A 14609-nucleotide genomic window follows, 5' to 3' on the forward strand; every position below is an offset into this window, starting at 1 on the left:
CATTCCAGTCATGATATCATTACTGTATTTCTTTATGACCACAGGACTCCAGCCAGATTGCTCTGCTGAAGGAGCTTCTTGACCTTCAAAAAGACATGGTTGTTATGCTGCTCTCACTATTAGAGGGTAAAAAAAAACTTAAATACTGCCAAATAAATTTGATTAATGGGATGCCTTTAAATCACTTGTTTGATTTTTTTATTCTTGTTTCAGGGAACATAGTTAATGGTACAATTGCGCGGCAAATGGTCGACATGTTGGTGGAGTCCTCCAGCAACGTTGAGATGATTCTCAAGTTCTTTGACATGTTTCTCAAACTGAAAGACATTGTTGCCTCTGATGCTTTCCGTGACTATGTCTCTGACCCTCGAGGGCTGATCTCTAAGAAGGACTTTCAGAAGGCTATGGACAGTCAGAAACAGTACTCCCCCTCTGAGATCCAGTTTCTTTTGTCCTGCTCAGAAGCAGATGAGAACGACATGATCAATTACGAGGAGTTTTCCAATCGTTTTCAAGAGCCAGCCAAGGACATCGGGTTCAACATCGCAGTGCTGCTCACCAACCTTTCTGAGCATGTGCCGCACGACTGCCGGCTGCAGAATTTCCTGGCGCAAGCAGAGAGTGTGCTCAACTATTTCCGCCCATTCCTTGGCCGTATTGAGATAATGGGCGCTAGCAGAAAGATTGAGCGCATCTACTTTGAAATCAGCGAAGTCAACCGCAGACAGTGGGAAATGCCACAAGTGCGAGAGTCCAAACGGCAGTTTATATTTGATGTCGTCAACGAGGGCGGTGAATCTGAGAAAATGGAGATGTTCGTCAACTTCTGTGAGGATACCATCTTTGAGATGAATATCGCTTCACAGATTTCAGAGCAGGAAGAAGAGGAGAAGGGAGAAGAGGATGATGAGGGAGATGAAGGAGGGGGAGAGGGGGCAGCAGGTGGAGGCGGGGATGAAGATGGCAATGGCGACGAAGGGCGACCCGAATCAACCTCAGCATTTACAGACTTCCTCCACAGCATGTCAAGCTTCCTCAGCATCTTCACCTTCCGTAACCTCCGCAGACAGTATCGCAGAATCAGAAAGATGACCTTTAAGGAGATCGTGGTGGCTTTGTCCAAGTTCTTCTGGGCTATCTTGATGAGCATACTGACCTTCATTTACAATGTGTGCAAAGGCTTCTTCATGATCATCTGGCAAGCGCTGTTTGGAGGTGGATTGGTGGAGGGAGCTAAAAACATAACAGTCACTGAGATTTTAGCAAGTATGCCAGATCCCACTCAAGACGACGTGCACGGAGATGGACCAGGAGAGCTGGGGACAGGGGAAGAACAAGAAGCTGGGGGGATAACAGACACTGGTGAATCGGGGAGTGGCGAAGAGGAAGAGGAGGACACGCAGGAAAATGAAGGAGGAAGGATTCCGGGTATGGATGCTCCAGGTGGACTTGGAGATATGGGTGTTGAGGAACCAGTTGAGCCTCCGACTCCTGAAGGGTCTCCCATTACAAAGAGAAAAATGGTAAGGACATCTCTAAAAAATCAACAATCTGAAAAAAGTCCTTGTATTGTGGATGATCTTTCCATTTCACTACAGCCAGGAGAAGAGTCTGATGCAAGCCAAAAACCACCTGAACCTGCTCCTGTGGAAGAAACCCCTCCAGAACCAGAAAAGTCAGAGTAAGTTTAAGTTTTCTTTTAAGTACTTAATGTGTGGGAAACTGACTTAAAATCTAAGTACTAGAAAGTAACAGATATCATTCAAAACGAAACACATTAAGATGGATCAACAGTGCCAAGGTGATGTTGATGACTAAAATTATACAATGAAACTTGCGTGTTTCATTTCAAGTGTTGAAACTGGTGAAAAATCTGAGAAAGTAGCCAAGAGCAAAGAAGAAGAAAAGCCACAAGAACCAAAGAAATCCGCAGCCAAGAAAGAGAAAAAGCAGAAGAAGCACCAGGGTTTTCAAATCTGGACTGAGCTGGAAACTCAGAGAAATAAATTCATGGTGAGGGCATTGTACCTTTTGTGGTAAAAACTAATGTAATGGCATGCCATTTTACATTTTTTGTGGAGCACCACAAATACTAATCTCTCTTTACCAGAACTACCTCTCCAGGAACTTCTACAATCTGCGATTTTTGGCATTGTTCCTTGCATTTGCCCTGAACTTCATTCTTCTTTTCTACCGGGTAAAGCATTTTGTATTGAAACATTGTTTTCAAATGTTGTACAGATTGTAGCTGAATTATTAAGTTTTTAGGCCTACTAAGCATTATGACTTTCTGATCTTTGGCAGCAATAGATTTTATGGCTCGTCTTGGTCTTTTGTTTTGTAAAGGTCTCTGATACTCCACCTGAAGGGGGTGAGATGGAGGGATCCGGACTGTCGGAGGGAAGCGGGTTGTTTGAGGGTTCTGGCTTGTTTGAGGGCTGTGGGGATGAAGCTGAAGGATCTGGAGCAGATGGAGGAGGAGAAGACGAGGAAGAAGATGTTCTACTTTATTTCTATTTAGAGGAGAGCACTGGATACATGCAGCCCACACTATCATTCCTAGCCATTCTCCATACAGTCATTTCATTTATTTGTATCATTGGGTACAACTGTCTGAAGGTATCACAAAACATACCTGCACTTTCTTTTTACAGTGTCTTGCAAAAGTATTCATGCCCCTTCGATATTTACACATTTTGTCTGTGGGATGCCTGATTCTTCAATCCAATGCAGCTTAATGCATCCAAGGCAACAGGCTGCATTGGATTTTAATTGGGGTACCCCAGTAAAGATAAATGTACACCACACTTTTGAGTTTTATATTTGTAAGCAGGTATCATTTTTCATCACATTGTAACCTGACCAGATTTGGAAAAAGAGGAATGAATACTTGTGCATCAGTGTTGAAAACAACATTATTAGCTTGAATTTCTTGCAATGAGACAATTTTTAGCTTAAGTTTGGTTTTACCAGATCCCGCTGGTGATCTTTAAAAGAGAAAAGGAACTTGCAAGAAAGCTGGAGTTTGATGGCCTCTACATCACTGAGCAGCCTGAGGATGACGACATCAAGGGCCAATGGGATCGTCTAGTCCTGAACACACCGTAGGGAGACCGGAGGAAAAAATGGCTGTTTCATTACAGATACTGTTAAATAATATCAGAATTATTAGGTTGCTGTTAATTCAGTTAATGCTTCATGTTGCTTATCTTTTCAGCTCTTTCCCAAACAACTACTGGGATAAATTTGTCAAACGAAAAGTGAGTAGATTCTTGATTATGGTGCAATAGAGATTTTATGCTCTCTAATATGTAACATACTGTCTGTGTCCAGGTCCTGGATAAGTATGGAGATATTTATGGGAGAGAAAGAATTGCTGAGCTACTGGGCGTTGATTTAGCCTCCTTGGATGTCAGTCAGCAACATGAGAAGAAACAAGAGGAGCCAGACAACTCTGTGTTTGCATGGTGAAGTAGAGCTTTGCTATAAAAGGACAAGAAAATGGGTTATATATCTACTTTGGACTGAAAAAAGTAATTATTAAACCATATTTTATCTTTTAGGGTGACTTCCATAGATATCAAGTACCAGATCTGGAAATTTGGAGTTGTGTTCACAGACGGGGTAAGAAAATGAGTAAATGTATATTTCACTCTGTGCTTTGTCCATCCCCTTGATACTTTATTTCCCGTATTTTCCTGTAGACCTTCCTTTATCTTTGTTGGTACCTGGTGATGTCCCTGCTTGGTCATTACAACAACTTCTTCTTTGCCTGCCATTTGCTGGACATTGCAATGGGTGTCAAAACTCTACGCACTATCCTGTCATCAGTTACACACAATGGCAAACAGGCAAGAGCAAAATAAAAACTTCAGAATACATCTTTAGCTTTAGTTAGAATGTATTAGCTAATTTTTTTGTGCTGTGTGTTGCAGCTCATGATGACAGTGGGCTTACTGGCTGTGGTGGTGTATCTTTACACTGTGGTTGCTTTCAATTTCTTCCGCAAGTTTTACAACAAGAGTGAGGATGAAGACGAGCCCGACATGAAATGCGATGACATGATGACTGTAAACCACTGATTATTGCAAAAGACGGCTGTTTTTAATCATATATAACCTCCCAATTTATGTTCATGAGGTTTTCTCCTGTGCAGTGTTACCTGTTCCATATGTACGTGGGCGTGCGTGCTGGTGGAGGAATTGGAGACGAGATAGAAGATCCCGCAGGAGACGAATATGAGCTTTATCGAGTGGTCTTTGATATAACCTTCTTCTTCTTCGTCATTGTCATTCTGCTGGCCATTATTCAGGGTAAACACATCCTGGATGATGGTTTTTAAATGAACAATATGTGAAGAAACTTGAAATGGAGAGAAACTGGCTGGTACCAGAATCACACTATTTTAAAAAGGAGAGCAAAGTAAAATATTTGATCTTTTCCACTCAGTGAATGAACCATAGCTAAGCTGGTCTGGCAACACTTTTTGGCATGGATGTCGTTACTGAGGGAAGAAGGTTTAAGTTGGCAATTTTCATGGGTATTTAAAAGAAAAAACCAAGACAGGTCCAGTTTCATTTAGGCTTGGAGGACGAGACTTTGAGCAGATCTGTGTCATCATTTTCAGCTTTCAAATGTGTTTTGTAGCTTTTACTTATGGCCTCTGGTCTCCTCCTAATACTTATGAACAGCAGCCTCTCATGGCAGGAAGGGCAGAAAAACTGTTGTTAAATCTTATTATATCATAAGCCTTAAAGAGAAATCAGAAAAATCGGCAAAAAAAGCTCTGAACGGATGTTTTGCATGCAACAGGTTTTCAACTCCTATCATAATATGTTAAAACCCTGCAGGTCTGATTATTGATGCCTTTGGAGAACTCCGAGACCAACAGGAGCAGGTTAAGGAGGACATGGAGGTACAGTATAATACTGTTATTGCTGATTGATACCTTAAAGTACATTTGGGAAGAGTGTTTATGCTCTTCATTGTTGATTGTTGTGCAGACAAAATGCTTCATATGTGGCATTGGAAGTGACTACTTTGATACAACCCCACATGGCTTTGAGACCCACACCTTTGACGAACATAACTTGGCCAACTACATGTAAGCATCTCCTCTGTATTGCAGTGTTTGCACAGGTGCAGATGAGAACAGATTAATATTGGAGTTTTATTTTCAGGTTCTTCTTGATGTATCTCATTAACAAAGATGAGACAGAACACACTGGGCAGGTCGGTCTGAGGTGTTTTCAATTTTTTATTTCGTTTTAAATTTTGAATTTTTGAATTCTTGTTCTTGCATCCTCTGCTTGCAGGAGTCATACGTGTGGAAGATGTACCAGGAACGATGCTGGGACTTTTTTCCTGCTGGAGACTGTTTCAGAAAGCAATATGAAGATCAGCTTTCCTAACTGACAGATAAACAAAAAGTACTTTTGGAAGGAAGGGAAGATCATGCCTGAATTACACTTCTAATCAACCAGCAGGCCTAGCAGCACGCTCACCTGTGTAACACACTTTTTCTAATGTTCTAGACCCAAACTTCTCTCCCTGTCATCTGTTCATCCCTACGAATCATCTCTCCTGACTCATCCTCCTCATTCCTGCTTTAGGACCACTCATGTCCATCCAGTGTGGTTTATTTCTAGAAGGGATTTTAATAGTTGCCAGTATGTGAGATTAAGTAAGCACACAATGCACATGTACTGTATGTAATAACATTAATAACTTTAGACGTAGCCGTAATTTTTCGTTCATTACCGGTTTTTCCACGTATCCATTTTTACCGTGTGATTTCTTAATTTATTTATTTCCAGTTTGGTCATTTTGAAATGTTGGAGTTTTATTCTTTATATAACCTTACGTGTGGATTTGTAGATAAATCTGTAAGCTTTCACGTTGTATTTTGGATTATACTCTGTTACATCATGCCTACCTGCCTGTAAGCCGTCTCTAACGCTGTAGATCATGGATCACTGGTGATGTGGCTGCAGCCTTCTTTTTTATTCAACAAATGATAATAAATGGTAACTAAATAATACTTGATTATTAGGTATTTTTAAATGAGAAATTATTTGTACAGTCACCACACACCTATATACAGAAGATTATAAAACAACACCTGCCAAGTCAAAATACCAGATTTTCTGATGTGAACACATGTAATCAGAATAAATCATTTCAGAAGTGTTCCTACTACTAATGTGTCAAATATATTATAAATATGGTGTCAAAATCTGGTCATTATCCTATCCTCAGTGACATGCAATTTCAAACAAGTGTTTGAAATTGACAGACTTTTGTAAGTTTTCTTCAAAATCATTTTGAAGAAAACTTCAAAATGCTTTAGCATAATAACAAAAAGGCTGCAATAACATTGAATAAGTGTGCGCGCATTAAATCTAATACTTTAATGAAGCGGACCCCAGTAGCTGGGCTGAATATGGAAATATCTTGTCATCTTTGTTTACTGGATTCAAAGTAAGTTGACAACAGTTTTTTTTTGTTTTGTTTTTTTTTGTTTTCATGTTTGCTGTGGAAAGACAGCAGGATGACAGAGGTAATTTTCTGTCACAATATTGTTTATTTATATTCAACCCTGATTTTGTGTATGTAAAATTGATCTGATAATAAAGAAAAACATGACAAAATCTCTTGCTCCATTGACTCTCTCTGCACACAGTGCAACAGTTTGCATGCAGCAGATCATCACAACCCATTTTTACACCAATCTGCTGAGCTGTGGCTCTGCAGCATCCCAGCTGACCGAGGGGGATTAAGGGTGGGCATTAAAAACTCACATTGAATCTCATGTGCTCCAAACGTCCACAAATATTTCTGTCTGACAGCGCTGGACTGCGCGACACAGTCTGGAATCATGAATGTCTCGGGGATACACCACGGGGTGCTCAGGATGTACGGTGAGTAGAATCGGAGCAACAAAGATCTCTGTACTTTAGAGGAAAAATACAATCAACAACCAGATTCAGCTGTTGGGAAGTTTTGCAATCTTTACCATATTTTGTGTTGCTTCACATGTATGATATCAAATGTTTATAAATCATTTTGCAAGAAATTTTGAATTGTTCAGCATTAATTGTGCAGTCCCAGCCATGATACATTTTTAGTATGTGCTAAAGCCAGCTTTTTACCGTACGCACTAAAAGGTAAAGTTAAGTTGTTTTTTTAACTTTTCATGCAAAGTACAGCAGTTCTGTTGGTCCTTACACTTTACTTACATATAAATAGAACTTTTGAAATGAGAAAATCCATGTGGATTGATCGCATTCAGCGTCTACAGCCTCCTGATCCTCTCTCCATCTGACTTTCTCTAATCTAATCTGGTGGGATGATGGAATGACACAGTGTTCGTTCTTTAATCCACATGTACATTGCTCAAGCTGCCACTTTGATCGCTGAGGCCGCACCTAATACTTAAGGTTCACACGCAGCCTGGAAATGTATGCAGTTTGATTTGTTGTCCAATCTGGATAAGTGGGTCCTGAACTCAGTCTTAGGCACAAGGGGGAGTTAACTCAAATTCCCAATAAAGAAATATCAATTAGAAAATTATTTATGCTGATTCACCTCAGTGGTCGACTCAATAAGACAGTTTCCTTATTTAGATAAAAAAAAAAAACAGGGACTACCAATTGTCTTTAAAAGTCACCAAATGAGAGGCCAGTGGGAGCCACTGATTGAGCCCCTCTTGCTGTGTTGCCAGTACAGATCTGTGTGCAGCGAGCAAATTTCAGTTCAGTGTCTTTGTTATTTCACTACTGTCAACCTTATTTATTCACAATTGTCTTGTTTTTTTCATAACTTTCTTCTTTGTTTTTCCACAACTGCCTATGTTGGGGGTTTTTCATGGCTGTCGACCTTCATTTTTTCACAACTCCATTCCTTGTTTTTTCATAACTCCATTTGTTCCTTCCTTTCTTCATTCTTTCCTGCTGTTTTCCTTTTGTCTTCCCCTCGTGTCCAGACTTCCTGTTGGTCCTCATGTTCTATCTTATGCCTTTTAATTAACTTCTTGTTATCATCTTTTCTTCTGTTCATTTATCCCTTTCTTTCTTGTCTCTCCTTCACCCCCTCCTTTTATTCGCCCTTTCTCATTTTTTGTGTGCTTCGTTCTTTTCTTTCATGTGCAGAGACATTTACATCAGAGGAGATGTCACATCAGTATTCAAATTTTTAATATTTGTATCTTAAAATTGGCAAAAACAACAGGATTTGGAGAAAATAAGTAAAATTTATGATGCGCAAAAGTCAGAAAGTCTTACCTGAAAAACATGTAGGAACCTTGAAAACTGTTCTTTGGGCATCTTTGTTCCAGCAATTACTCAAAATGCCCTGTGTATTTTCATCTTTTTTTTCCTGAAGGTGGATTCATTTTCAAACAGTGGAAGAAACGTTTTTTGCGTCTGACTGCTGAAGGCAGTCTCTTCGTATGCCATGATGCTCTGTCTCCACCTCACCAGATTGTACTGCTGCAAAGTCACTGTGAGACAATTGTTGAAGGCAAGGAGATCCTGGACCTGCCAAAGTTACCTTCCGGTGCGTCCAGGGACAGCTGCTTCGCTCTGATCCTCACCCAGAATAAGTACCTGCTGCTGCTGACTGACACCCCCACAGACTGCAGGTCAGACGGACTGTGTGCTTTTACATTGTCGTATTGGAGTTGACATTAAATGTTGCTATTTTATAAAATTATGTTCTTTTTCATAAGGCAACATTGCTACATTTGATGAAATATTTATATTTTTTAATTAATGGCACACAGCACACATATTACTGTATAGAAGACTCCTTTTTGTAGGTAAAGATCATATCCTCATATTGGCACCTCTTGTAAAGACCTGCAAAAAGCCTTCAAATAATGTAATCTTTCTATTATCACACTTTTTTTTTTTTTGAAAGATCTTTGATTTGAACACAAACACTGGGAGGTAAAAAATAACATGATTTTTTTCTTTTTTTAAATACATAAAATTATTTGTGAAGCAATTATAGACACCCCTAGCAATCTATATATAAATAAATGTGACTTAAGCAATTTTTAATCTCATACTATTCCTTCAGGTGTTCAGTGCCAGCAAGATTTTCAATAGTAATTTATGACTGTCTGGTTTCTTTTGGATAAAGTATGGCATGGCAAAGTGCCATAATCGCCATAATTGGCGCTTGGTATTTTAACATAGGTCAATAGTAAAATAATGCTTTAATATTAAATATCAAAAATATTTAATATTAATTATTTTTAATGCTAAATATTTTATTCAAAGTTCCTCCTTTTCCCAAATGGGGGGTTGGTTTACAATCTATTGTCAAGTCACAAGCAGTTGTATTTCATAAGATCCCACACAGCTTCGCATGGGAGAGTCACATTCTATTGCCGCGATTGGGTTTACCACCTGTGGATTGGGAGACAATGGCTGTCTGCAGCATTACTCTGGGGTGTTAAAGCAGGATGACCTGTGTGAAGCCAAAACACCATTAATACTGCACAAAGGAGGAAATTTCAGTTACCTGCTCTTCAAACGTGAAACGACAAAAAAAATATGATGAGAATAAGGCAGGAGTAGCTTTTTATATCCATCTTATTTACGTGAAGACATTGCGACTACAACATAGCCTGAATTTGCCCTTGTCAGAGCAATTGTTAGAATGCTAAAATGACTAAAATTGTGACAAACACTTGTAACGAGAAGTCAAACGTATTTATTCAAAATCGTCATTAGCATGGGTTGCCAGTAACTGAAGAGGCATTGCATCTTGTTTCAATTTATCTAAATGTATGTGTGGATTTTTATGCTGCTTTTTGTTGAGGCTAACAAAATATATATTTTTTGATCACCTTTCAGTCAGTGGCTAAACGTGCTGAAGAAAGTCAAAATGGTGAGTTAACGATGTACAGTTTGGATAACGCTTTTGGAGCTGTATAGTCATAAAAAAAAACTTACTTTAGGTGCTTCCCAGTATTGGTTTGGTTCCGTCTTACATTACCTGTTCTATCAAAATGCAGCCTGCTTACAGAAAGTAACAGTTGTAACTCTTGTACAAAGGACATAGATGTCTGTACTTATTAAACAGCCATTGCATAAAAATGTGATGACAATTTGCAAGAAAAATGTGCATTATTGAGGAACAAAATACTTCCAAAGCAAAGTCCAGTAACGTTCTGCAAAAGGCCTGAGGAGTTGAATATTTACTAAATGTTAAAGAGTTAGAGGACGTAAATAGATTTCAAAGAAATGTTATTGGTAGGGATGACAGGTTATTGTATTTATTGTTTATCATTTAAATGGAAAAAAAAGAACATAATAACTGTGACTTATCATTGAGATGACAGACTCTAATGTTGTAATTTGCAAATAAAAAATGGCTTCAATGTTGATTTTCTTACTATTCTTCAACTAACTGGTTTCATGGGAGCACCAATGTTTGTCCATTTTTTATAAATAGGATTCAATGCAAGGTACATTGTAGTAGTTAATGTAACATGTGTACTGAAGTTATGCACTTAGCAGTGGTTAAATAACAGCATTTGTGTTTGTCATAAGACTTGGCATCAACTTTAAAATCTCCAATCAGTTTTTTTCACTGACCACTATTTTTGCAGGTTAATGTAGCAAATTGAATTTCTGCTGTCATCTTATTACTGTTCTCTGTATTACTCTTACCTACAGAGTCTGTCGTCGCCCCTCAGCCCTTGTAAGCGCCATCAGGTTGTTCCCCCACGCATTACTCTTCAAGACCTTGTCCCTGAGCAAATTCTGGACAAAGATCCGCCAACTCCACCTGTAAGTGACACAGAGGCACCCTCTCCAGGACCAACAAGCAACACTTCTCCAAGGGAGAATTGTGAGTTTAGACATTTTTTTCATGCATTTTGTTACAATAAAGATAAGAAAATAAATATAAAATGATCTAGAAAAAAACGCTTAATCCAACAGGCAGAAATTCCCCTCAGACAAAGAATTACAGACGGGGTGCACAGGCGGTGGGATGCCTGCGTCACGGCACTCTCAATAATGCGCAAGCGATGAAGGCTGTTTATATGCTGATGGGAGGGGCTGCTGCCTCCTCTGCCTTGGGTTACCTCGGAGCATGCTCATCCACTAATCTGGACGTCAAAGCCGACCTGGCTGCCAACACGGACTTCACCGGTACAGGACCTGTGGGGGCGTACGACCTCGGTAGCTCCTCGCTCAACTCCCCCCATTTCAACAGCTTTGACTTTGAGGTGGGGGACTCTGATTTTGATGCTTTTGATTGTGGTGGGTTTACTTTTTAAGAAGCCAAGCCCTAGATAAAAAATAGATGGGCTCCGTTTTTGTTTTATGTCAAAGTGAAAAATCCAAATGGAGTCTTGGAGTTCAGCCCACTTTTTGCTGAAAGCTGGTTTGGTATTCAAGTGCTGCACATTTGCCAGGTTTAACGGGCAGAGAAGACAAATGTGAGCACAAAAGTTACCAAGTGGTGAAAGGATGAACAGATCTGAGTGATTAATCTGAAGTCAATCGCAATGAAGAACTCACTCTCACTGCCATGTTGTATTATTCTTTAAAAAACAGATACCAGGCCAGAAAACTATATTGTTGTGCATTTTTTAGGTGTGTCTTTGATTTCAGGCTGTTTATGTTGTGAATATTATCATTCTGTTTCGTCTACAACAGTGATAGTACATTTTAATAAAAGTGAGTAATCTGTCTCTTTTACACTGGTGATGCGGTGTATTACATGAAGTTTAAGGAGCGTTATTGTATAACCCTCACTGGATTAAAATTGATTTAGTAACCTCAGACACCAGAGAAACCACAGAGCTCATTTAAAACTTTTTGTTTCCTCACAGTTAAATTGCTTCACTGCAGTCATCGACTTGTTGTCATCCTGTGGGTCTACTGTTTGTTCCATGAAAAAACTTGATGTGAACTAATTTATTTTACAAGAATAAAGCTGGTTTTGGAACTTTGTTGAGCTTGTGTTTTCTCGTTCTTTATTTAGCAAATGATTTATGTGCGAAGTCCTTCACTAAAAAAAGTTAAGCTTCTGCTGTATCATGTAGCACTTCTGCAGAAAGAGATTTGAAACGTGTACTGATGATTTAAATTAAGGAACAAAAACAGTGATATGAAATTAAGTTGTTTGCATGAATGGCCCCTTAGGAGGGCTGTCCTTCTGCTGCCCAACAACAAGTTAAAATGCAATAAGTTCTCTCAGATAACTCAAATTCAAGCAATAATACATAATCCAATGAACACCAAGAGGAAAGTAATGATAGTTAAGTCTGCAGAATGAAATTATTTTTTAGTTATTTCTCCAGTGAGGAGGATGAAGTTAGGAGAACTGTTGGCAGTAAATGACAACAACACATTGTCCACCCCAAGGATTCACAAAGGCTCTGTGGGAAGCCCAGTCTGCATGTGATTTGAGACAGTGGTGACAAAAAAAATGCTAGTTTAGATGTGAATGAATTGTGTTTCCTTCCTTGCCTACTAATGCACATGTGTAGCAATAGCCTTTGTTCTCGAAACAAATATGTTTTCTAAATATCAGCAAGTCATGCAGTGGTTATCCAAATCATAGCGGGAATTGATGGAAGAGTCTCACTTCTACACACATGAACAGTCCATGTTTTACTATTGAGGGCTTTCACTGAACTACAGCAACGTAAGCTGTCAAAACACCATCTGTCACACCACTCAGACTCTAACAAGAACGTGCTGTTTGGCCTTAAAAAGTCTCTGAAAGCTAATGCTAAACATGTGGTGGATGGGAGAAGTTAAAATACAAAATTACAATCAGCTGTAGTAAAACATGGTCTTAACTTATCTCAGTGGTTCAGCTAATTATTGTAAATAGAACCATAAGGAAAGTCAATTGGAAGTTGATTAGACGTTAATGCCTGACATTAATCTCTGAAATTTAGCAATCTTACAAATCTCTAGAAGTAGCAGCTTTAATAATTTCTGCATTTTAAGTGATAGCAATTTTTAAAAAAGAAACTATGAAAATGGGTCAGAGATCATTGCTGTTCCAAATGATACACCATCATTGTATATATGGGAGCACAGATGACCTTTTATGCAGGCCGAGCTCAAAAGACAGAAACATGCTTTTAAAATTGTTAAATATAACTGTGAAAATGATGATTCTGGCCGATTGCTATAGTTCTATCAATATATGTAATAATTATGGTACCAAAGTGTGAGAAATTGTTCCCTTAAGATAGTTAAAGTGAATAAGCTCAGGTTAACTCCAGTATCAACACTGTCTTGCAGTTTTCATGAAAACTATTACCAGTTAATGTTTTATAACGCCACCAAACTGTGGTAGAGTGATAAAGGAAAAGTGCAAATAAGAAAAACTAATTAATTGTTGCTCTTATTAACAAATCAGAGATCTATGATTTCCACTCAACAGCTTTTTCTAGATTTTTGCAAGAATCAGAACAACAGGCAAATATTTGTTACAAGCGCTCGGAGTCTGTTCAGTCTGTTCTAACAAGGCAACAAACGTTGCTATCTAGTACACCAGGGTTAACACTTGGAGGTGTCACATTTCAGATTTTCCTCAGAGATCTGGGAACCATCATCTCCAGCTCAGACAAACAGCATTGTAACTCTTCTATTAGAATACTGACAAAGACCAAACCTTGAGCCTCGAAGAGAACTCCATCCTTATTTCTATGTCATACCTCAGGCGTCTCTGAACCCTCCCTAAATTCCAGCAAGGGTAAGAAATACAATAGGCTCACACATAAATCTAGCTGCATGCACTTTTGACCCTTCTTCACAGTCCAGTCTATAAATTCGCAAAGCTTCAATTTGTCTGTGATGACACACTTGTCCACTGGGAACAAATGCACATGTTATGTTACTGAGAAAACGTGTTCTTTCACTTTCACTGAGAAAACCCAAAATCCAAAATTGAAAGTAATTTTTTCCCCCATGTACATGGGGTTGTGACATATTGTATGCCTCTAGGGAGTAAGTAGCAGAACATCAAGCACACTGTCTTTACTCTTAAGGTTGAAAACTTGGGAGGGTTGCTGGTGTCTATCTCCAGCTACGTTCTGGGCGAGAGGCGGGGTCACCCTGGACAGGTCGCCAGTCTGTCGCAGGGCAACACAGAGACAGACAGGACAAACAACCATGCACACACACACACACTCACCCCTAGGGAGAATTTAGATAGACAAATTAACCTAACAGTCATGTTTTTGGACTGTGAGAGGAAGCCGGAGTACCCGGAGAGAACCCACGCATGCACAGGGAGAACATGCGAACTCCATGCAGAAAGACCCCGGGCTGGGAATCGAACCCAGGACCTTCTTGCTGCAAGGCAACAGTGCTACCAGGATTAATGTTTGCATTTTCTTCTGACATCTTGTGAATGTTTTCTAACAGGCCAAAAAAAACACCCTGCACTTCCTATTTTCTAAATGTACTATCTAAAACAACTACCAAAAAGTGTTTTGCAAAGATCGACATTGCAACATAATGATGTTTGTGCTCTAGTTAATTTTTAAAAAAGTATTTGTTTTAAGCGCTGTAGTGCAAGTCCTAAAAACGTGCATTTGCTGTTTCTCACAGTCTGGCCCCGCC

The 14609-nt window shown here is 39.2% G+C and overlaps 2 protein-coding genes across 7 annotated transcripts in view; both read left to right on the top strand.

Annotated features, from left to right (window-relative positions):
• LOC102219066 (ryanodine receptor 1-like) overlaps positions 1 to 6650 on the top strand; it is a 47492-nt gene extending 40842 nt beyond the window's left edge. For 4 of the 6 annotated variants that reach the window (XM_023342120.1, XM_023342119.1, XM_023342118.1 and 1 more), the window contains 17 exons: positions 45 to 126; positions 214 to 1523; positions 1599 to 1681; positions 1854 to 2013; positions 2111 to 2197; positions 2347 to 2619; positions 2974 to 3104; positions 3218 to 3260; positions 3334 to 3467; positions 3564 to 3624; positions 3705 to 3851; positions 3936 to 4070; positions 4157 to 4313; positions 4851 to 4915; positions 5004 to 5104; positions 5181 to 5232; positions 5316 to 6650. In XM_023342120.1, the coding sequence (XP_023197888.1) occupies positions 45 to 126; positions 214 to 1523; positions 1599 to 1681; positions 1854 to 2013; positions 2111 to 2197; positions 2347 to 2619; positions 2974 to 3104; positions 3218 to 3260; positions 3334 to 3467; positions 3564 to 3624; positions 3705 to 3851; positions 3936 to 4070; positions 4157 to 4313; positions 4851 to 4915; positions 5004 to 5104; positions 5181 to 5232; positions 5316 to 5411 (3117 nt within the window). In that variant the 3' untranslated portion in view covers positions 5412 to 6650. The remainder of the gene's footprint in view (positions 1 to 44; positions 127 to 213; positions 1524 to 1598; positions 1682 to 1853; positions 2014 to 2110; positions 2198 to 2346; positions 2620 to 2973; positions 3105 to 3217; positions 3261 to 3333; positions 3468 to 3563; positions 3625 to 3704; positions 3852 to 3935; positions 4071 to 4156; positions 4314 to 4850; positions 4916 to 5003; positions 5105 to 5180; positions 5233 to 5315) is intronic. The other 2 variants (XM_023342117.1, XM_023342122.1) reach the window with 1 other exon arrangement.
• Positions 6651 to 6840: 190 nt separating this feature from the next.
• On the top strand, positions 6841 to 11974 carry LOC111610136. The gene is made up of 5 exons (XM_023342770.1): positions 6841 to 6920; positions 8383 to 8641; positions 9864 to 9897; positions 10689 to 10863; positions 10956 to 11974. The coding sequence occupies exons 1-5, from the start codon at positions 6878 to 6880 to the stop codon at positions 11294 to 11296; spliced, it is 852 nt and encodes a 283-aa protein (XP_023198538.1). The 5' UTR covers positions 6841 to 6877; the 3' UTR covers positions 11297 to 11974.
• The last annotated feature ends 2635 nt before the right edge of the window (positions 11975 to 14609 follow it).

The sequence above is a fragment of the Xiphophorus maculatus genome, chromosome 11 (assembly GCF_002775205.1).
Source record: "Xiphophorus maculatus strain JP 163 A chromosome 11, X_maculatus-5.0-male, whole genome shotgun sequence".
Classification (NCBI taxonomy): Eukaryota; Metazoa; Chordata; class Actinopteri; order Cyprinodontiformes; family Poeciliidae; genus Xiphophorus; species Xiphophorus maculatus.

Bases quoted from the DNA above. Each gene is read 5' to 3' on its own strand.
- LOC111610136 (XM_023342770.1), top strand. From the start codon at position 6,878: ATGAATGTCTCGGGGATACACCACGGGGTGCTCAGGATGTACG. The intron at 8,642-9,863 runs GTCAGACGGACT...ATCACCTTTCAG, and splicing joins GACACCCCCACAGACTGCAG to TCAGTGGCTAAACGTGCTGA. The intron at 9,898-10,688 runs GTGAGTTAACGA...TCTTACCTACAG, and splicing joins TGCTGAAGAAAGTCAAAATG to AGTCTGTCGTCGCCCCTCAG.